The 24,468-nt window shown below is 36.6% G+C and overlaps 2 protein-coding genes across 3 annotated transcripts in view; one reads left to right on the top strand and one right to left on the bottom strand.

Annotated features, from left to right (window-relative positions):
• The window catches only part of LOC117576580 (IDLSRF-like peptide), an 83,556-nt gene extending 69,092 nt beyond the window's left edge, over positions 1-14,464 (bottom strand). For both annotated transcript variants that reach the window (XM_034261460.2, XM_052007103.1), the window contains exons 1-2: positions 14,395-14,464; positions 8,982-9,867 (exon numbers count right to left, since the gene is read on the bottom strand). In XM_034261460.2, the coding sequence (XP_034117351.1) occupies positions 8,982-9,138 (157 nt within the window). In that variant the 5' untranslated portion in view covers positions 9,139-9,867; positions 14,395-14,464. The remainder of the gene's footprint in view (positions 1-8,981; positions 9,868-14,394) is intronic.
• A 4,624-nt stretch (positions 14,465-19,088) lies between these two features.
• Positions 19,089-20,772, top strand: LOC117573345 (putative serine protease K12H4.7). The gene is made up of 7 exons (XM_034256468.2): positions 19,089-19,167; positions 19,220-19,401; positions 19,455-19,696; positions 19,750-19,981; positions 20,050-20,219; positions 20,278-20,589; positions 20,660-20,772. Exons 1-7 carry the CDS (start codon positions 19,165-19,167, stop codon positions 20,770-20,772), a joined length of 1,254 nt encoding a protein of 417 aa, XP_034112359.2. The 5' UTR covers positions 19,089-19,164.
• Positions 20,773-24,468: the final 3,696 nt, after the last annotated feature.

Below are 24,468 nucleotides of genomic sequence, written 5' to 3'. Positions count from 1 at the left end.
AAATGAAAGCAACTCGTTGCAGGCAACATGCAACCCTCAGGTGAGCAGAACTTTTTGCCCGCCTGTCGCTTTTGAAAGCCAATGCCAGGACGAGGTTAAAAGCGTAAAAGTTTTCTATTTCAAGAGCATGGCAAACTGAAATCCTGCTTATGGACTGTCATAAACACCTGCCAAACAGCAACAACAACAAAACTGCGGCGAAAACAATAATAGGCTGAACACACGCTGCACATTTGAAATGTGTTTTGTTTTGTTTTCAAGCGATGGCCGCACACATGCTGAAATGCATGCAATAAATAATTTAAATCTATTCTCGCCGCCACAAAAGCCACAAAATCGAATTTCGATTTCTATAATTCGGCCAATTCACGAACTTTATCCCACTGCAATCAAGTCATCCATCGATCTGTATCTCTTGTGGTTCGCGGAGTGACAGGAAATTGACGCTGAAAAGTATGCTATTGTTTTGATTTCAATTTTCAATTTGATTTTCATCTCATTTTATCAAATATTAATTGCTGTAATCGTGTAATTACATATTCACCTTTGAAGTATCAATTATTTTGAATTGCATTTGCTTTGCATAAAGCGATAGTATTTTTCCATAAGTCCATAAATTAGCATATAATTCGCATCATTGAAACTAATGTTGAGTAAAGTGTGAGGCATCTATTATTCAAATTACCACAGGGAATTGTTTTACACTCGCATTAAAAATGCGAATCTCACACTACGATGTGCATGCATAACATTACTAAGGCTGATGAGCTAAGTTGCCGCAGCAATAATTAAATAGTTGCCATAGCAAAAGTTTGATGGAAAGTGCAGCATTTAAAAAAAATCTTAAATACAAAATGCGAGCAACTAATTAGCAGCGCTGCAGATACCGTGAAAATTACGTATACGCAGCCAACTTTCCGGGCGTAAAGTTACCGCGTCCAACTGAGAAACCTAATTAAGCTAAAAAGTTGCCAAGGTGTAACATGAGTGAATGCAAAACAAAAATGAAAATGAAAACGAAAATTATATCAAGTCATAAATTACGTGAACAAACAGCGAGCTGCTGACAAGAGGGCAAACAAGCAAAAATCAATTTCGAATGAAATGTAACAGCAACAGCGAAATCCAAATGCTGAATGCATTGAATATCTATATACTTAGTCCACACCTGAACGTGTTTGGTTGCCTTTCGGGTTATGTCAGGTCGATGGCTGAGGGCGTTGAGGGCATTTCAACACCATAACATAGTATGGTATGGTTATGTGCAATATGCAATATTGAATTGCTTTTAATGCTTGCAGCTAAATTGGATATTCAAAGCCAGAAGCAGTCAGATGCAGCCACGAAACGCCACAACAGCAAAGGCAAGGCAAGGACAGAGAGGGACACCACAACATCGAAGACCAAGAAACCAAGAACTTGGCCAAGCCACTGAATGTGCGCAAAAGTCACAAGTGGATCTTGAGTGCAAATGCTGCAAATGGTCTCAACTAAAGCGCATCTGCATCTGCATTTTGTGGTTATAGTTTAAGTATCTTTTAGCTGTCACGTTTGCCGCCGAGACTGAGCTCAGCTGGCATTACCAACGGTTTGGCTATATGCCAAATTGGATTTTTATATCCATTCTTTTCAACGACTGTCTGCACAAAAAAATATATGCATTAAGGGCGAGAGCACAATACAATATGCAAATGTGGCATTAAAATAGAATAACTCTTATTTATACTAGATGGCTTGAATATGAAATTCTGATAAATAAAATGCATTTCCACGATGTTTACTCAATTGTCAAGGCTGCCTTAATGTCATGTCTATTACGGTTAGAAGGGACTAAGCAGGCAGATTGCGGAGCAGAGTAAAGCACTAAAAATCGTGAGTAGTCTGAGAGCTACATCAGCTCTCTTTTTTTAGTCTTCTCATCTTTAGCAACTCGAGTCTTTACTCAATCATGCCTACTTTCCATTTCCTGCTGCAAATGATCAATTATTATCGCGTTTCGCTTGGCATATTGAACTTGAGTTTCGAGCAGAAGCCACAAATCAATATGACACGCCCGCAGCTTGTCTGTTGTTGTTTTCCATGTTTTTGGGGGCGAACCGCATTTTCATACACTTTGGCTTAATGAAAAAGCCATGTTACACCTGCGCTATTTTTGCTGGCCCTGGCCCACGTTGCGTATGAGTAATGCATGAAGGTCCTCAATGACTGGCTTAACCAACGCGTCGTGACGCGTCGCGTTGACTGTCTTGCTGATGGGGTCTGTAGGTGTTTTCTGCATATTTAATAAGTTCTTTATTTTTTGTGCGCGTGCTAAAACTTTAACGGGGGCTGAGCGAGAGGGTGTGTCGAGCGCATTGTAAGTACACGCACACACACATATTAAATAGAAGAAATGTGAAAAGTGAAAAGCGAAAAGCGAAACAAGAAACGCGAACTCAGCAAAATACAAAAAAAAAAGGAAAAACACTTTCGCTTGAATCGCTGTCGGCAGCCCGTAAAATTGACAAGCCGTAAAAAGCGATACATATATAGTAGATATGTATATGTATAGACATTTTTGTAGTTGCTATTGTTGTTGCTGTTGTTGTTGCTGTTACTGTGGGGGAGCGAGCAACAATTTGGTCTGCATTCTTTGTGAACCTATAGACCATCGTCAAATAATATTACGCCATAAAAAGCGCGCATTGTGGAAAGTAAAAGCGAATATTTTAGCCATTTACTCGCAGTTAGTTATAGCTGGCTGCCTTCGTCTCAGGCTCATTACCATTATATGTACAAGCAATAAAAGTATGCATAATGTGAATGCTTAAATAGTTAAAGGACCTCGCAATCGCCAATCGCAATATTCACGTTACTACGTCACTGTTTATATATATAAAAGTCTTCAACAATATCTGTATCGATTCAAGTTGAGTCACAAAATCGATTTGAATTGACCTTTAGCCTACAGTTGGGGTCTTTATTTTGTTGACAATTGCAACTATACTAGGTAAACTTGAAAATTTAAATTGTGGAAAGACAAGTTTGTCTTCAAAGTATAAAATGAATTCTTAGTAAACAGTGAAGGAATTATTTGATAACATTCTTTCTGCTGATTATTTGCATTTGGAAATTAAAAATTGCAAATATTTTTACATCAATTGTTTATCGTAGAACTAAAAAACTATTTTCTATATCTAATATAATAAAACCTGAATTGTTATGTTAAAAGCTAAATTGTGACTTTATGTTAAGCCTTTTATAATTGCTATATTTTTAAGGGTTGTCGTTTTCGCAGCTGTGTATATATAAACTCTTTAAATATATTTTTAAATTGACTTTAAACATATTTATAAAACTATTTGTTAAACTAACATCAACGAAGATTCACTTGATAAGCTTCAAAGCCATATTAGAAAACATTGTCAAACAATTGCTTCCATTTCTCTTCTAGTCAAACCTTCAAGCGCAACAATTTTTGGCCCATATCTGTGACCAAATTAAAAGTAGTTTATGTCTCTTAATTTCCATATCAAATGAGAGCGATATGCGTTGCCTATTAATCTACATATGATTGGGCTATGTTGTGTTGTCGCTGACAGTTATTAAACCCTGCGACCATATGGCTGATTGGCATGCGCTGCAAAGTCGTTATGCCAGTTGGGTCAATGTTAACGCGGCGTATGCGTAAAGTTGTCGAGGGAAATGGCGAGTGGTGGACAGAGGGTAGCAAAGATATTTGCATACGCATATCTAATAAATTCATAGATTTGCATATCAATGTTCCAGTTTGCACAAAATTGGCAAGCGGGCAACAAATCACTCCTGCGTCTGCCTAATTAAACTGTCAACGTAATTAAATTTATCACATTTATGAAAACATTTGCCAAAGAATGTGCTGTGTGTTGTTTATCTTCGACTAGGCTGCCCGCTGGCAATTTTATAACAATGGAAAATTGCTTGCAAATGGCTTTGACAGTCGTGGTAAATTTACTAGTTATTTTACCCAACGTTTAGCTTGAAATTTATATTGTTATTATTTATGTCCTCAGGCCCACAAATTGCCCAAACACAAGAGGACGGATACGCTTGGAAAGTTTTGCCTAGCAATAACAATAAATATTTTGCAAAAAGTTCTTTCTCGCATGTAGCAACAGAGTGGGCAGAGTAAGACATTAATTTCCGAAATATTTATTTTGTGCAAGTTTATGTTATTTGAGAGGTATTCGCAAATACTTTATGATTTGGATTTAAATTCGATTGGTTGGCAATTTTAATTAAAATTGCGGCTTTTCGGAGCTTGTTGCCTATTGTAAAGTTCAATTGAATAATAGATATTGAACATGCAGAGCGTATTCAATCATTTTTTAATTATTTATGAAGAACATTGCACATATGAAGTAAAAATAACAAAATATGTTTTGAGGCAACACAATATTACGTATACGTAATTGAAATGTTTCATATAAATATTGCTGTAGTAAAGTAAATGCGATATAATTTTGTCGATACTCTGCACTATCTAGAATATGTTATGCATGTGTAACATTGACTGCACATTTTACATATTACGCATACGCAACATATAACAAATGTAACATTGACTATGAACTATTTTGTTTGTAAAGAGTATTCTAGGTTGTTTTCTCAACTAAATTGCGATTACTTATCTATTGTATACTCAATTAGGCATATTTATTCAACATTGAACTAAGCTCTTATGTTTGTTATTCAGCGACTAATTGATTTCCGAACATGGTGATTATTTTGGTAACAAGCGAAAGCAAATGAAATTGAAATTGATGACGATAGCGTTGGCGTTGGCGACGTCGATGTTCATATTGCTAGTAGTTTTGATGACGCCATAAGACTGTCCATTGATGGCTCTCTCTTCATTAGCCAACTGTATTCATGTCGGGTAATTTTTGTATTCTGTTTACTAGAGGCGCAATCATAGTATCGATACAATCGTATGCTATGTAATTCAATTAGAATTCTGGGAGTGCTTCAATCAGAAAATGCTACGTGAAAGCTCGCTGTGAATTATGTAATATTTAATTTATTTGTTGTACAAAGCAAAGCAGAATAGAGAGCACAGAGAAATGGGGCACATAATTCGAGCATGTGAGTGCACTCGGGTGTATTTTCGTAAAAGCAAAGCGTCAACAAATGGCAAACAAAACGTAGCATACGCCAAGACGTTCGCTGGAGCGTGCCACAAATGCTAATGCAAATGCGAAAGCAAATATGAAATACAAAACACAAAACGCAACTTGGCGCTTGCCGCTAGCTGCTTGCCACTGCCACAATGGGGCATTATATTGGCTTACAACATTTCGTGCTGGCATTGAAGCCTCGTTGCCCATTTACGTGATCGTTTGCCACCACAGCTGCGGCTGCTGCCTGCTGCTTGTTGCAGTTGCATGCCATTCAAAATGAAATCTCCATGGAAGCCAAATGGGGCGCACACTCTAGCACACCACATCAATGAACTCCAAAAATTAAAATTGTGATTATAAACCCAGAATTATGCTGTATCTACTACCACATGGCCACCTGTGACCTTTGACCAAAGAGGAATCGAGCTGAGCTGCAGTTTTACCGCCATCAAGTTTATTAGTTTATTTCCTGCACAGTTGAGCGGCTCTTCTAATTTGATTAAAACTTTTGGTTTGCTACGCTTTGGGAGTCGTGAGCGACTCCCGAAAAACTTGGGCTGCTGCTGTCAGCTTATTGTGCTAATGTTTCGAAATTAATTTTCTTGCCCAAGCAATTTTCCTCTTTTCTTAATATGTTCCGTGGTCTTTCGCAACATGCTGCAACTTGTTCGCTGCGTGCCTCATTAGGTATAAATAAGTACAAAACCCCAAAAACTGAATTCGTGCCGCGCGTAACTTTTAATGGATTTTTTCCACCTCACTCTCTTCCATTTAAACGCACCCAGGAAACGGGAAGAGTCAAAGGATTGGGCACGTTCTCATTAGAGGTTCATTCACAGCCATGTTATCAAATATGACCGCTCAGCGATTTATGTTTATTGCTCTTTTGCCGTCATAAATTCGCTTAACTCTTGAAATATCTTTTAAGCTAGCTGTGAAATATTTTCCCCCGAGGTCAAATTTATTGAAATTTTAAGCGACACCTTTGTGTGGCACGATAATCGGCGTCAAATCAACTCAAGTCGATTGCCCTTTCACTGCAAAAGCCACTTAAAAACTAGTTTCAATCAAGCATCGCTGAGTTGCTGACACATAACTTGGTTGCATGCAGTAACCACTCAAAGTGGATAACGTTGCGGCAATTGTCCAACCATAAAATTAAAAAAATGGAGGAGGAAAAGGAAACTCTATTAAAATGTCATGCGGTGCTTTGTAATATCCGGAGCTTTTGTTTGCAACAAGCTCAGTTCGCTGCACAATTATTAACTGCCATGAACCAGTAAAAAAAAAAAAACGTGAAAAACTAGAAATTATGACCAGAACCACGTTCGTTAGTGGCCACGTCAACGGTGGCCAGTAAGGCGGCCAAAGCCAAATGCCACAAACACAATAGCGACCGACAATGACCGCCTGAGGTGAGTGATGGACACCGTTGAAGGAAACGTTGACGACACAGGCCATAAAAAAAAGTAGAAAAATAACACGGCATACCGAGAGAGAAAGCAAAACGAACGAACTGCAGGAAAATGCTTTCAGCGTAAACATCCAAGCATCGTACTGTCCCATCAAACTTCAACCACAAGTTGCAAGCTCCATGTTGCATGATCCAACACTGAGTGCATTTTGGAGTTTCCGGATTTGTCAAGTAACTTTGAGTTCCAACTTTTTGGTATTAGCGATTTCTAGTTGGCCATTCAATTATTTGCATGTAAAGTTTAAATACAAATATGGAAAAGTTTATTTTCGAAAAATGTAAATTTTTGCAATCTTTTAGAAAAACAATTTTTATTGTTTATCAGAAAATTCACTAAACCTATATTGACATTTTTGTTTTCAGTAGAAACTACAACTTTTCTGTAAAATGAAATTACAAATACTTTAAATAAATATTGACAAAAATAATTTTTTTTTACTTCGACAGACTAACGCATAGCACACAGCAATACATTTAATTTTTCATCTAACTGAACTGAAATTACTTCTTTTTGTATAGAAATTCTATAAAGTTTTGGTTTTGCTGTAAAATCTCAACACAAAATTTTCTCTATTTTACTTTGATAATCTAGCAACAAATTATATTTTGAATCTAAGATTTATCTCAATTGAAATTGAAATTTTAGCAACAATTTTAATGACTTCAAGTTTGGTGTAAAGTTTAAATACAAATATGCAAAAGTAAGTTTTCAAAATTAAAAAGTTATTTTACTTCGACAAACTAAAACATAGCCACACCGCATCACATTTTATTGTTAATCTAACTTAACTGAAATTGTTTCTATATGTATATCGATTCTCTCAGCTTTGCTGTATAATTTAAACACAAATATTTCAAAGTTAGTCCTCAAATATATCCACACAATTTTCTCTATTTTATTTTGATAATTGAAAATTCTAGCAAAAAATACATTTTTAATCTGAGACTTATCTTAAGTGAAATTGAAATTTTAGCACCAATTTTAACGACTTCAAGTTTGGTGTAAAGTTTTAATATAAATATGCAAGAGTTCGTTTTCATATACTATAATAAAAACAAACTTTTCCTTATTTTCCGTTGACAATGTGAGTTTCTAGGAGCAAATTTTAAATATAAATTTTTGTACAACATTTAATGACCTCAACTATGCAACGTAGTGTTTCCTGTGAAGCTGCAAGTCTTTACCCAACGGACATACTTTTGCATTTTTTATGCAGAGCAGAAATTATGGCAACTGCATGTGACAGGTGAAAAAAAAAACTGGAATTTACCAACTGAAGTGTGTAATGCAACTAGAGTTGCTGTCAAAACGACGACTGAGCTGACCTTTAATATTACAAATTATTAATGCTGTCTGCTCATAATAATTGTAAGCTTTAAACTTGTTGACTGTGAAATACTTTTTAAAAAATAACTGTAATATGTCAGACTTTCTCTGTGATCAATATAACCTCTTGTCAACAGTTACAGGGTATAAAAAAAGGTTTCGTTTGCTCGTCATTTGAATGAAATTGGAAACAGAATTAAACATGACTGCGACAGATGCAGTTGGAAATCTGATAATTGCAAAAATTGAAGTATCCATATAAGAGAATAATTGGATTTAACAGCGAATTTAAAAAAATATTGCAACATTTTTTATGCATTTATTATTGAAAACAATTAGCTGACTATTTATACATCAATGCACGATACTTATTTAATTCATGAATTATGCATAAACAATGCAGTTGTCTCCATAACACATTATTACGAATGTTCAACTTTAATTTCAAACTCTTATTGCAGTTGTTTTACGAGTCGACTGGTGTTAATTTAATTATATAATAACTAGTTCCACAGGTAAAAAAAAAACTGCGGGAAATTCCAAACAGTTAACGTAGAGCAATTAAAACCAAGCACAAATGGGGAACGAATGCATTTGATCCGCGAGGACTTGGCTAGTTTATATAATTGCAAAAGTTCATTTTAAACACGCAATCCTTAAATATTTGCGCATTTCGTTTGTGGAGTTTTTCCGCTGTGAAATATTTAACTTGCAAATGCTCTACAATAGAAAGCTGCTCATATTGATCAAAAAAAGTGTATAAAATAAAAATAATTAATGTACGCATAATCGTGCATACGATTTTCACACACAAACTTTTGTATTCGAAAACGAATTAACTAATTTAATTTATGACCAATTAAATTTGATCAAACTCAAAGCGTATTATCGCCATCAATTTAATTACGCAATTAGTATTTAGTTTCCATTGCTTTCGCCATCGCAGTTCGCCTAATTCATTTGCAGCCAATTATGTAAATTTTGTGACAAAACAAAAATACGTAAATGGGAATTAATTGAATTACATTAGCAATGCACTTACCATTGCGCTTCTCAGATGGATCCGCTTTATGGCCATACAATCGACTCAAATCGATGGCACTCGCTGTTTTCTGGAGCAACAACAGCGACAGGATGAAGGTGGGCCAGATCGAGCGTCGCTGCTGCTGGTCCATGGTCAATGGCATCGAGGAGGACATCCTGCTTAAAGCACTCGCGCTAAGATTTTCTATTCGTTTAGTGTGTGTCTCTCTCTCGATAACTACAATTTTATCTGCAGTTCGTATCTATAACTGAGTCGGAAACAAAAATCGAGGAACAACTTTATTTTTTCCAACGCGCACGTTTGCCGCTTTATTCGAGTGTTTTGAGAAAGTTTTCTAGTTAGTTTGCGTTCTGTGTTCACCGCCCCCCAGGCAGAAATCTGTGAGGAGTGGATCAGGGGTGGAGGGAAGCAAGAGTGAGTGGTAGATTTTTGCTTCGCGTCACGACCGCGTCACTCTCTCACTTGCCACTTGCCACTTGGAGTGTTGTTTCTTCCCTTCTTTTTCTTGCTTTGCTGCTGCTGCCGGGTTGTGATTGAATTATTGTTGGCACTTCTGCTGCAATATCTCTCGTTAACGTTACGTGGTTCTATATAGTATATATATATGTATATATAGTACGCTATGCTAATCGCCTTCTAATGGAGTTATACGCACCAGAAATTAGCTTGATTCTTAAGTTAACTTTTCGTTACGTTGATTCGATTTCTACGCGTTTTATTTCGTTTCTACTACAAAGCAAGAAGCTACAAACCGTTTGGTTTTACTTTTCTAAATATTTTCGGTTACGGTTTCGGTTTCGTTTTTCGTTTACAACTTAAAATCGAAAAGAATTTGCAGGCAAACAAATATTATGTTTTAGTCGACTTTTTACATTTTTCTACACTGCAACGATAAGAGAGAAAACAAATGTATTTTATTAATTAGAAATAAGTAGTCAAGTCATATTTATACCCGCTACCCATAGGGTAGAAGGGTATTATAACTTTGTGCCGACAGGAAATGTATGTAACAGGTAAAAGGAGGCATCTCCGACCCTATAAAGTATATATATTCTTGATCAGCGTCAACAGCCGAGACGATCTAGCCATGTCCGTCTGTCCGTCTGTGTGTCTGTGTGTCTGTGTGTCCGTCCCTCTGTCCGTATGAACACCTAGATCTCAGAGACTACGAGAGATAGAGCTATAATTTTTTTTCGACAGCATTTGTTATGTTTGCACGCAGATCAAGTTTGTTTCAAATTTTTGCCACGCCCACTTCCGCCCCCGCAAATCAAAAAAATCGAATAACAAGCGTAATTTTAAAGCTAGAGTTGCAAATTTTGGTACATATAATAACAACTATAGTAGTTATGATTCCTGAAAATTTGGTTGCGATCAGATACAAATTGTCGAAGTTATTAAAGAAATACTTTTGTATGGGCAAAAACGCCTACTTATAAGGGTCTTAGTTACTTTGGCTGACAATCTGGTATATTGAGCCGTCTATGGTATATTTTGAATGCGGTACTATATTGATATACCAAACATACCATTTGGTATATTTTTAGTATTTTTTAAGTATTTTCGGTATATTTTCAAAATGATACCGCAATATTTTGCCTTTATTAAAAATGGGTAGCGGGTATCTCACAGTCGAGCACACTCGACTGTAACTTTCTTACTTGTTTTATATGTTTTTAAAAATTCGTTTTGGATTATGTTTCCTACTCTTAACATTAATTGAATAGCCTCAATAAAAGCTTCATTTTATAAAGCATTCAATTCGAAAAATTCTACCGTGTTGACTTTCATTAGCCCCTAAAAGTATGATTTCCCCTTTCCTACATTTAAAGTGTTTCAACACTTTAGTTTACTTTCCCTAAAAGTATCAACATTTACTAAGAAATTTGGTTTAAAGGATGAGAGGTTGAGAAACCTTCCTTTTAAAAGTATTTAGCCAAATAATGTGACCATAGAGAATAAAATGTCAAGTTTAGTTTTGCTAAAACAACTTGAGTTAAATGCTTGGCAACAATGAGAAACGATTGAGCAGCAAACTGGCCACAAAGCGCACAAAAGTGTGGGTAAACTGCTAATGAGAAGAAAAACAAAATGATAATACCATTGAAGTGGGGCAAAATAATCAGAGATAAATAGGGGCAAAGGCAAAAAAGAGAGAGAGAGAATGAAGTGCAATTAAAGCAAACTCAATAATTAAGAGCTAAGTACAACAAACATGAAAGTGAACAAGAGTATGCCTAATTAACACAATATGAACTTTCACACCAAATTTTCACTTCACACGCGAATGACACACACATGGCGTACACACACACTCACACACACATACACATGTAAAGTAAGTCAAACATAATGTGAATATAGATGAACGTCATACGACAGCAAAGCAATTTACATGGCAATGTCGACTAATCAGCTTAACAAACTTTAACATCCATTTTTATTTTTGTTTTGGGTGCTACGAAAAGTTGAACAACCCTTTTGCCTTTTAAGAAATGTGGTAAATACACACACAAACACACACACACACAGTTACAGATTCACATGTATGTATATGTAATCCACTCGGGCCATACTTGAGCGCGTTTTAATGACTCTCTGGAGCACCCAAAACACATACGCAGCAATTCCAGCTAAAGGAAATTGTTTGAAAGCAGCCAGCAAGTAATGAAAGGGAGCCCGAAACCAGACCTTTAATTATAGCCAAGTTAAACCTTTTTTTTTGGCTCTTGTTGTTGCCTTTCTCACAATTTTTGCTTTTCGCCTGAGCATTGCTTAAGAGGCAAAAAAAAGCATACCAAACCGGACACAACTTTACACAAAAGTCAAGCTGGCTGAAGACGAAAACTTTTACCATACTTTTTCGGGGGCAATCAAAAATGTAGCTCAATTCCTCAGCAAAGAGATGGGCAAAACTTTGTCTAAGCTTCACGCTCCTCAGCACTTCTACAGCTTCAACATAAAATACACAACCGAAAAAAAAAAAAAAAATGATAGAACATCAAGAAACACAAGCGACAGCATATTAATTAGTCACTTTTCCTTTTACTCTACTGAAGTTTGCCCAGCTTTTTTTTCGTTGTTTGCCTTTTTTGGTTGCGTGGACATTTTTGTTGACTTTAAGGAAGTTAACTTGCTAAACATTTAGGTTGCCCTTGGACCGGCGGCTTTTTAACTGTCAATGTTGATGTAGGCCTTGTCTGGCCAAGGCAATAACAAAACGGTCAAAAAAACCCTTTTTCCCACTGCTCTAATTAAAGTGCGGGAGCAGCTAAAGGAAGAAAGATGAGCTCACAATGTTTGCTGGAATTTAAATGAAAATTTATGTGCTACCAGACGAGTTGCAATTGTTTGGCACTGACAAACATGGAAATGCATATGGGGATTTATGTCGAAAGCGGACAAATTGGATTGGACTAGAAGCTCTAGTCAAGTAGAGTTATTTATGTTTGTCAAGCTCAGTCTAAGTGAATACTGATTAAATCTAAACTGAATCTAACACAGAATGAAAATTGGGTTATTAAATTCAGAGTAGTAAAAGAATTGAAATCAGAATTTAGATGACTTTACTTTTTTCGTAACTTGCAGCTAATAAAATTGCCGTTTAATATGGCAAAGTTCTTTTCTTTTAACAACTTTCCTAATGATGCCGAGAAACTTGCGAAAATTCGTTCCTTTATTAAAATGGTCTGGCAAAAGCAATCGAATACGAAATTCAAACGGCGGATGTAGGTGAATTCAGCCCGCGAGAATTACATCATAAAGCCTTGTGACAATTCCCAGCCAGACATAAACCAAGTCAATAACGAACCACATTCTTTAATAAACCGAAATGAAAGTTTTTGTGTGTGGTAACGATTTAACAAACAGTAAAAGGCAAAAGGCAAAAGACGAAGGCGAAGAAGCGTTTCAACCGCATTAAACGTCAGGGAAAATACATTTGGCGAACAAATTATATACTCCAGAGGCCAAAAACATAGCGAAAATATTTTAAGACGTGTTTGCCGTACACAAAATGGGGAATGAACGAAACGAACGAAAGTGTAACCACATGGCCTGGCCAAAATACTACGGCGATAAGCCACAAGGGGCGAACAGACGGCAGATGGCAATAAAGTAGGGAAACTAAGTGAATTATGGGGATAGGTGGCAAAATGTGTGCACAAATAAAACAAATACTCGTCGTATACTATATATAAAAATGGCACAAATTGTTTTAATAAGCAGCATTAGAGATGCCTTTTGGTAGCAAAGAGTAACCTTTTTATGGGTGCCAAAAGATCAAGTTGTGACCAAAATTGAAACTAAAAGTCAACAAAACGAGAAGCCAAATGCTTTGCAAGCCTATTTAAAGATTAAATAAAATAGCATACGATGATAAATGAAATTCGAGATATACAGCATTACTAGAGACGGAGACTGTAATTTTTGGGGAGCATAACTTTTGGTTACCTCTGGGTACTTTTAAAGTTGAAAAATGTATAGCAGGCTAAATCACAAACAAGCATTAATTTGCATAATATGTATACGAGCTGCGAAAGCAGAGACTGGCCGCAACAGCAGCAACAACAACAGCAGAGAGAACAATAATAACAGCAACAACCAGTGAAAAGCTGAGCATTTTTCCAGCCTTTTTCATATAATTTTGTAACGCTGGCGACCAGGTTTGGGGCTTTGTGTTTCCTTAATGCATAATTTAACAGCTGCCGTTGCCGAGGGACGTGCGGGCGAAAGATGTGAAAGAGACACACAGCCTGGAGTGAGAGGGAGAAAAGCGAACAGAGACTGAGGCTGAGACTGGGACAGAGAGAAGACATGGCAACACAGTGAGAAAGCGCGCTCAAAAAAAAACAAAATAAGAAGTAGGCAACAATCAACAGCCGCGTGTTGTTATTCAAAGCACAAGAAAAAAAACAAACACACGGCGTATACGCAACATGAATCAACTGGCAACGGGCAACTAACGAGGCTGGAACTGAGACTAAGACTGCAGATGGCGGCACTCAGATGAATAATGTGCAAAACGACTGTTCTTGAATTAAATTTTTTGAAGCACACACACACACACAGACACAAACACACACAGAGTCACAATCACAAAGCACGTAGAAAGTACACATAAACTTGGCAATAAGATTTGTTTGTTTTTGTCAATACGGTTACTTGATTTGGTTTCTCATTTGCTTTTTTTGGTTTTTTAGTGCGCCAAAGAAGGGTTCCACATTTCTATATCATATTTTATTACAAAGAAACCAACACACACACACACACACACAGACACTGTCACACACGCACAGCGAAAAACGCGGCAATATCAAGGGCAATTTTTGTATTTATTGTAAAAAAATCCATTTGCTGAATATTGTGTGTATATATGAGTGTATGGTAAGAATATATTTGGTTACAGTACGTTTGAGTACGAGCCAACAACTCGAACAACTATTTACAACTCCGCTTGAGTGTAAGTTTCAAACTCGACTGAAGCGTTGAGCGTTTTGTCGCCGTCTTTTATGCACTGCCAAATAGACTCAAAGTGCCGCCAGCTTTGAGTGCAACGCCTACGCGATTCCGAGTCGCTCTCTCACGAGTCGCTCTCGAGTGTGTCCTTTTCGACCAGAGCAGAATCTCATTTTCCACTCAACTCAACACAAAAAAAAAAAAAAACAAACGTAACACGCTGCCTGCCCACAGGGCTTTGTTTCCTTTCGGCCGCTCCCCATCCTTGCTTTGTGTCAAGTGCAAAGGTGATGGGAATGAGCGACTCCTTTGGGCCAAGCTGCCTCTCCCGTTCCGCCTCGTATTACAACAAGTTGCCACACTTGGGCAGACGCTGCTGCTCTTTACTTGTGGATTAATAAATAAATAACGCAATTATTGCGAACCAAAAAAATGACAAACTAAATTACAAATGTATTATAAAATATAAAAATACTTTAAAACACTTATTTACAATTATAATTTTATTTTTTAATTTTTTTCATTATCTTCTATTCTCTCTTTCATTATTTTTTATTTAAGATTCAATTTTGCATTTGCATTTCAAACATAATTAAAAGGGCTAATAGTTCAAAATGATGTTTATTTTGACTATATATTTATAGTAATATCAAAATCAAATAGAGCGGGTATCAATTTGGAAATATCAAAATATACTGCCATTATTTCTAGTTGACATTATAATCTCTGTGCTTATCATCTGAAATTAATTTAAATGTGTGTTATATGTAGTACTACATTTTAAAGAGAGCATAACAATCCATAGTCTATTGTGCCTCTTTCTATATATAGATAATCATTTCATCAAATTATATATGTTGTCTTCTGCGTATACATTATTTTTTAGCAAAGCATTTCAGTATGTTTTCGTTTTCCATTGATTAAAGTACTAATTTTCAAAATGCGCAAAAAATTAATATTTGCGGCATTAATTCTGGTTACACATGGGATATTGTTTATAGGAGGAACAATTCAGTCAGAGGTAAGACAAATAATCTTATTTGAAATATATAAAGGTGAACAGTTTATGCTAAAAATAAATCAATTTCTCGCTTATTAGATGTGTGAAACAAATCGTCAACTTCAACAATGTAAAAATCTTTCGAATAGAGTTCTGCAGCCATTATTAGATTATACACCCGAGGTAAAAGACGAACTGGGTATATTTAAACAAAAAAGAGCAATTACAGAATATAAGGCAAATCGGAGATATAATAAAGGGATCATAAAAGAATTGAGAATTCAGATAATTGATCTTAAAAAAAACATAAAATTTCAGAAAAAAACTATTCAAAGGTTAACTCAAACACATGAGATTCTAAAATTAATCAATATGAATAAGACAAGCAACGATTTGGAAGTTAGTAAAACAGATATTGATAGGCTAGAGACAGTAATTATTTCTCATAGTTGTATTTCGGATATTCATCCAATAAGTGTATCTGACTATGGTTATTTCGACGTGTTGTTCGATAATAAGACAGCTGGGCCTGGCTGGATTGTCATTCAGCAGAGAATAGATGGCAGAGAAAATTTTGAACGCGATTGGAACACTTATTCAGCCGGCTTTGGCTCTTTTAGAGGTGACTTCTTTCTTGGCTTAGAGAAAATTCATCAACTAACGAACTCGATGCGCTATGAACTTTACATTCACATGGAGAAATATGATGGAACTACTAAGTTCGCTCATTACGATCATTTTATAATCGAGGGCAGAGATCAAGACTATAAATTGAGCAGTTTGGGTAATTATTTGGAGAACGATGGGAAAGGTGACTATTTCCGATATCATAAGGGCATGAAATTCTATACGTTTGACCGTGATAGAAGTGATGGCTGCGCAAAAGACTTTCGAGGAGGCTGGTGGTTCTTTGGTTGTGCAGGATGGTAAATAGAAAACAAAAAATTTATAAGATCAATGTTAAATTGTTGTAACCTATCTTTTTCTATATAGTTTTTTGAATGGAGTCTACTCGGAGACTGACCATGGGAGCAAATCGTCAAATAATTTTTGGGCTGAATACGGAAATCTGAAGAGGACACAAATGCTTATACGCCCATATCAAGAATGATTTAATTCTTTAATGAATTCAGATGTTCATCAAGACAACGAAAAACAGCAAATGCGATTTTAAATAAAATAAAAAAAAAACCCATTCATTCAACTGAATTTTGTTCTTTAACTTTTTTCAATGCCATAAAAGAAGACAACTGTGTTCATATGAAACAGTGCAGTATTTTGATAATATAATAATAATAACATCGATTTCAATTCCAATTTCAATTTCAAATTTTTTCAATACCTTGAATACCTTAGTTATTATTGTATGTATCAGAAATTCTAGCTTCAAAATGACTTTCTTTCGATTTACGAAGGCGCAAATGTGCGGACAGACAGACAAACGGACTTTACTATATCGTCTCTGCTATTGACCCCGATCAAGAATATATATACTTTATATGGTCGGTCTTCTGCCTGTTACATACATTTCTTTCAGGTCAAGTTGGCTAGTATTTTATAAAGCCAGAGACATCAGGGTGTCTTTGTACATGTGTACATAATGAGCTTAATATTACAAGTTGAAATGGGCAAATCCATTTGAGAAACTTGATAAGCAAAAGCACATATCAATTACAATCAGACCACGAAAGCAGAACTCTCAAGGTCACGCAATGTGCATCAAATGCGAGAGAGCGGAAGACAATAAAAAGCAAACTCATCAATATACGTACTTACGAGTTCCAAGAATAACCGCATACATACATCTACAATTACACATCGCAGCACCGCAAGCATTAAATGTGCGCGTAATTAAAGCAACTAATATTAATTAGTGGCGGCACCAGTTCCACTCGAATATCCCTTGGCGGGATGTGATGATGCTCGGCGTAACTTATGACTTCCTGGTAACAAAAACACATGCCAATGAAATCTAACCCAATGCCAATCTTATAATTATTGCCAACACACTCGCTGCTCGCTGCTGAGTGCAAAGCAACAAGAAGCACAAAAACAAAAAAAAACAAAATACAAATGAAAAGTAAAAGCAAACAACAAATTTAACTCATAGAAGAGAATGCCGGTTACGTACCCGCCCCATTGTCGTCCCACGCAACGCAAAAGATACTCGCAATCGAGCAGAAATAGCTCTGTATCCAATAGTTGGCCCACAAAGACACGCACATGGGCGCCCACGCTATGACGAGAGCAGCGCTGATTCGCTCCAGTCGAAAAGCTCAAGAGGGGCAATTCGATGTTTCTCCTTCTGAAATTGCGTTGGCGTTACACTCAAATCGGAATCGCAGGGGGAGAGGGAGAAGCGAGCTTTCGGTTTGTTTATCTTTTGGGCCATAGCACAAAAACAGCCAACGGCATTTATTTCATGGGTTTTATTCGACATTTTCACTTAATTATAAAAATGTTTATTTATGAACTGACATTTCAAAATTCAACATTTCGTTTTGAGGATATATTTTTGTAAGCCATGATTTACTTTATTGTAGCTGTCAAATATTTTGAAAACATCTTTTACAAATTTATAGCTGGCAATTGACGATCTTAACTTTTAAATTGTTAACTATATGATATATGAAAGAATTATGTTAAAGTATTTATTTGAAAAACTAACAAATAAGAAAGCTACAGTCGAGTGTGCTGGACTGTGAGACATCAGTGTGGTATTAATTTTAAAATATACTTAATTAATATATCACAAAAATACTAAAAATATACCATGCTATATCATGCTATATTTGGTGTATTAATATAATACAACATTCAACATATGCAGAGTGCAAAATATACCAGATTGTCAGCCAAAGCTGCTAACCTGTAATATCGAGTGTGCAGAAATGAGGGTGCTAAAAATTTGAAGCAAACTTGATCATCGCGATAGCATAAAAGGGGTTTTCGAAAAAAAATGATCTCTATATCTATTATAGCCTTTGAGATCCAGTGTTTCATACAAACAGGCGGATATAACTACATCGTCTCGGTTGTTGACGCTGATCAAGAATATTTATATTTTACATACATTTCCTGTGGGCACAAAGTTATAACACCCTTCTAACCTATGGGTAGCGGGTGTAATAACGAAGCAGAGAGGTTCAAAAACAAATTATATAATTAGCATTACGATCTTAGTGCATAAATATTCGATTCACTCAACATGCACGTCTTATCAAAAATAAGAAAAAAATGTATTGTTAGCAAGTGTTGGAAGTATTATTCAATTGCATAATTAACAGTATTGCATTAATTTTATAAATGTACAATTTTACGCATAAATAATCCACGTAATCTGCACTTCTTATCAATAATTTTGTTCTACAAAGTTGTCGCCACACAATTAATTTTATATTTAATAAGCATGCATCATAGGGGCAACTTTCGTATGTGGAGCACAATGATAATTTCCTATAAAATAGCAGCTCAACTCAGCTAAAAACTTCAGTTGATAATATGAAGCGCTTTAGCCAATTCATTTACTTCATTACCTCGATTATCGGGTTTGCAATGTCGGCTGGAAAAGCTGCCTTGAATCCTTATCGACGCAATGTAGAGCTGTTGTTGCAGGAGCCAAGTTCAGGATTCTATACGAAAAACGATGCAGCTGCTGTGAAAGAACTTTGGATAAGCCAAAAACTGGATCATTTTGATGAATTCAATACGAAAACATGGCAAATGGTAAATGAGTTAGACAGTAGACCACACTTTTGTTACTATGGTTTTTCTACAGCGCTATCTGCAGAACGCAGAGTATCACAAGCCCCAAGGACCCATCTACATATTTGTGGGTGGAGAGTGGACCATTACTCCAGGATTATTAAGCACGGGCCTTACACACGATATGGCTGTGGAAAATGGTGGCATGTTGTACTACACAGAGCATCGTTACTACGGACAGAGTTGGCCACACGAGTGAGTCAATTAAATGTTAATTAATTGTTCATATAATTTCTGTCGTACATTAGAAATAATAGCTTAACCGTGGCACAACTTCAACACTTGAGCTTGGAGCAGGCCTTGGCAGATTTGGCTTACTTTATACGCTATCAGAAGTCCCACAATCCGCATTTAAACCATTCCAAAGTTATATTAATTGGTGGATCATATTCAGGCAGCATGGCTACCTGGATGACACAACTCTATCCAGAACTCATAGCAGCAAGTTGGGCTTCCAGTGCTCCACTGCTCGCCAAAGCGGATTTTCATGGTAAGCACAAAATTCCTACTGCAATGTAAAACTGCTTTCAATAACTTTCACAGAGTATATGAAGCTTGTCAGCAGTTCACTGCAACTGAGCTATGGACACAATTGCACAGAGCGTCTGGAGATGGGGCTGCAACACTTGGTTGAGTTATTCAAGGCGAACGAAACTGAGAGTTTACTGAAAGCGTTGAATGCCTGTGGGAATTTTAATGCAATGGATGCGTTGGATCGCATCTCATTTTTCAATGGCATTGGCAATTACTTTGCATTGATTGTGCAGAGTTACAGGTGAGTTCATCTAGAGCTTGCACCTTCAAAAATGCAAATGTTAAAACAGCTTTCACAACACAAAAAAGTACGTATATTCCGGTGCTGTGCAATGCACTGCTGAGGCAGCAGTCAAGCGAAGAGAAGGCTTTGCAAAATGTTCTCGAACAGCTCTATGCGGATGACACGCAGTGTCAGGACTTTAGTTATCAGGCCATGCTGCAACTCTTTGAGGAACATTCAGACCAAAGTTCGGGCAGTAAGTGTTTTCGGTTGACTGATGAGAGAAACGGGAAAATTGAAAATTTGTTTTGCAGCACGCGCTTGGCTGTATCAGACGTGCAATCAGTTTGGCTGGTATACCACAACAATCTCGGACAGCAACTCATCCAGCAGCTTTGGCAGCCAGGTGCCTCTCTGGTATTTTGAGCATCTTTGCCGCGATTCCTTTGGTGCTGGGCAAACATCAAGCAAGCTGCAGGCGAACATTGCTCGACTGAATGCACAATTCGGTGGCATCGCTTTCAATCAGAGTGAACGCTATCGCGAGGTCATCTTCACTCATGGCCAACTGGATCCGTGGCGAGCTTTGGGACAGCAGCATGGCAATCAGGCCATAGTTCTATCAGGTATGTGTTGGCTGTGTGTGCAATTAGCTGGGTAAACTTGAGGGTTAATTTATCGTGTGTCTTGCGGCAGGATACTCGCATGTGGAGGATTTGACCAGCATCAATGTGAGAGACACTGTGTCCATGAATCTGGCCAAGCTGCGGGTCATGTCCTTTCTGCGTCGACACATTGCAGCCATATAAATGACTTGAAGCGTCCCCCATACATTATTAAATCAACAACTTGTTGTCCACGTGGAAGACAATTTGTAAATTCCTTTATGTGTAGGCGTTGGGTAAACAGAGACAAATTGAGTGACACTTGGACGTAAGTGAGATGTGTGTGCGTATGAGTTTCTCAAGAGCCAGAGTGTGTGTGTGGGAGTAAGGACTCTTGTTTGAGTGTATGTGTGGGTGGGTTGGTGAGTGTATATTGTTAGCTTAGCTTGAGGCATTGAGCAAAGCAATTTCTGTTGATTAGCAAAATGCATTTACGCGTCGTGTTCACTTTGTTTGCTGAGTTCATAAGCAAAAGATCGCTGCTTACTTATTTGCAAAGTAAGAGAGCTAGTCTTCATCAACTATGCAGCAGCTTCTTACATTTTTAAGTATATTCAGTGCTCATTTTATATGATCAAGTTCATTGCGAAGTTTTACACGCTACTTTGAAACATCATCTTCAACATAGTTAATAAAATGGCCTCTTAGCTATGAATTGTTTTTAAGGATAAGCAAACACTCTTAGCTAACACCTCGAGTATCCAATCCTCTTGGATGATACTTTCTAGATTTTATTTGCTGTAGTTTTCAATAGCAATTAGGGCATGAAAATTGCTAGACGAATGTTAAAGTTAAATTTCATTTAGTACATACCTCATATATTCCATTCATTCAAGTTCAGTGCAGTTTTTTGTTTATGCCTTCTTACCTAGCTTACTTAACCTCAGACACAAAAACTTAGTTTTTCTGCAGTTGCTTTTACTTTGACACATTGACTGTTTTTCGCATGTGGAGACTTATAAATAAACCAGCGGCTTCATCGATGCTGCAATAAAATCTCACCTTGTTGTTTATACTTCTTCGTTTAATATTTCGATCACAAACTTACACTAGACATTTTATGCCAAACGGTTGTCGCTTGCTTAAAGCCAATTCGCTTGCCAGCATGGCGTATACGCAATGTCAATGCAATATAAATACTATACAACACTTGCACAAGCATAGCGAAAGCCAAACGACGTATAAAATGTTTTTACACAAAATGTCATAAAATGAAAAAATATGAAAAACCAAAGAGAGCAACAGTGTGCTTCACGCAACAGGAGCACGCATTTTGGATGGAATGTGTAATTGTCAGATTTTCCATACAACATGTGGGCGAGTGAACGGCAAACGAATTGTTTCAGGCACGAGTAACACGTATTGTGCATTCCGAAAAGGATTGCAAGGCACATGACAGTCGGTGTTAAATTATTGAAGCCAAAGATGCGCCACCGCGTACAGCACGAAAGTGAAATGGGCCTTGCTTGGAGATGAACACGTGCCGCCATCGTATATGAAATTTTATTTACTTTTTTCAAAATATTTATAAACTAATATAATATAAATAGAGATAGAGTCGATAGATGCATCTAAATTTAACATTTTACTTCTATGTCTAAGAAGGTTAGTATACTGAAAAAAATACCAACATTAAACTTTAAAAGTTGTAATTTTCATTTATTCAGATAATTTCACATTTCGCCAAATATAGATCTGCAATTATTCACATTCTTCAGATATATAATCTGCTCAAACATAAGCAGATCTGATTTGTGACTGACTCGTGTCACGCCAAAGTGTTGTCACTAAGCCACACCATATGTAACTTCTAGCCGAAGCCAGGAGGCGCTTAACGGCAGTGGAACGCTATGAAAAGTTATTATTATTGAAGCTCGTTCTCGATGTTGTCGTTGTTGTCGCTGCCATTTTTGATGTCTTTTTTTCTCAGGCGAATATTGCAAATTGCTTAAATGGCACAATTGATGTTGTACTTTCATTGTGTTTACTCGTTCTCTCCGTTTTTTTTTTGTGTCTTGCTCTTCGGTTGGTAATTAATGCCGAACGGATTATCCAAAATAAGCCCAGCTGCCGACAAAAAATCATTAATATAAGTAAATAACATTTAATGCGGGAAAGTACAGATGTGCATTGAAGATTAAGAATGTTTCATACCCTGTAACCGTAAAAGTCCGTGTAAATTGTTTTGACAATCGGTATCGCTATATTATATAAATATAGATAGTATTAATAGTGACATTTGAAAGAAGCTAAGTATTATTCCCACTACTTCTAATAAAAAGTATTCTTCCGATTTTACTACAATCACAGAAAAAAAAAAAAAAATAAACTAATCAAAAAAATTAAAATTGAAATATTTTAACAGACTTTTCGATATTTTCTGATTATACAATAAAAATTATAAGAACAAACACTTAAAAAAATAAATTTCTATTAAATAAATTTAAAATAAGTATAATAAAATATTCTTAAATAAAATAAATGTTGTCAAATTAATAAATCAGTTGGAATCAAACAATGTTTTAAAACCAAACACTGATAGAAACATCGCCAATGGCATTTCAGTGAAAAGCTTTATAGCGCTCTTTGCTGCTTTATAAGCTATGAAAAGCTCTGCCTACTCATGCGCTCAGCAAAACACATGCTCTCTCACTCAAATAATGCGGCTCTCAGCGAAAGCTTTAGCTCTTTGACTCAAAAGTCTGACTCGTATGTTATGAATGGGGCAGGCATCCTGTTGCTTGAACAAACTTGTAACAGGTGGCAAGGCTTCGACAGTGCTCAATGCTCAATGCGCTGGGAGACAGCTTTAATGGAGCTGCTGGCATTTGATGGCCAGATGGTATATGAGCATTGCTAAAAGGCCAACCCCAAAATAAGAACAAAAAAAACTGAGCGGAAGTTGATGCGAGATGGAGAGAAGGTCTGAAACGCTTTCCGCAGACACCTTGACACTGTAACATACAAATACTTGCAAAGATTCAGATACAGGTCGAGGTACAGGCAGACATTTGCATGTGCTGGCATCAAGCTGAAATTACAATGGCAATGACAACAATTACTCGGCACCTCGACTCGGCAGCATATAGTCGGTTCTTAAGATTACACTAAGGGTCTTGGGGTTTGTTACCTTGAATTTTTTCCACTATAAATTGTTGTTAGGCTGAAATAACACCGACAAAAAGTGGATTACACGGCTGTTGTCTGACAGTTTGTGCAGCCCTTGAATTGGGGTAAGCTGCAAAACTTAATGGAAATGGTTCCCAAACAAATTGCTGGCCAACTAAGGATTAGGGCAAGTGTCCTTGAAAAGTGAAGTGTGTAGTTTGTGAAGAAGTTGCAATGAAGTGAACTAATGTAAAGTTTCGTATGGAAGTTATAACTGCAATGAGAGTGTTTTTAGTTTAACCATCATAAATGTAATGTCAACGAAGTGCACCAAAGTTTGCCATTTATTAATTATGAATAATAATAGGTACAGTTTTAATTACGTTTTATTATGAATTTAAAATCAAATTTTCATTTTAAGTGCTGAAATATATTTTCAAGAAAAATTTTTAAAGAATTGAATTTGTTTTTAAGATTTTTGTGTAACATTCGTGTGCTTCACATGTCGAGGAAATTTAAGCATACAAATTTCCAAAGAAGTCTGTTTCACTTGAAGTACGCCCATCTGTATTTGTTTTTATGTATCAATGTCAAACTTCAGACTTGGCGTAGGTGTCGCGGTTAATTCCCTGGATACATCGCCATCTTCTTCCTACCACCCACATCAATTATGCTAAGTAAAAATGCAAAGTTATTCAACTTAGTGGCTTGGCTAATCGGTAGCCAAAAACT

This window comes from Drosophila albomicans, chromosome 2R (assembly GCF_009650485.2).
Source record: "Drosophila albomicans strain 15112-1751.03 chromosome 2R, ASM965048v2, whole genome shotgun sequence".
NCBI classification, from domain to species: domain Eukaryota; kingdom Metazoa; phylum Arthropoda; class Insecta; order Diptera; family Drosophilidae; genus Drosophila; species Drosophila albomicans.
Note: the sequence above shows the minus strand (reverse complement) of the source record. Positions and strands in the feature narration are given on the sequence as shown.

Excerpts from the sequence above, each read along its gene's own strand:
- LOC117573345 (XM_034256468.2), top strand. Across the intron at positions 19,982-20,049 it reads TTGATTGTGCAGAGTTACAG|TACGTATATTCCGGTGCTGT; the intron begins GTGAGTTCATCT and ends AACACAAAAAAG. Across the intron at positions 20,590-20,659 it reads TCAGGCCATAGTTCTATCAG|GATACTCGCATGTGGAGGAT; the intron begins GTATGTGTTGGC and ends GTCTTGCGGCAG.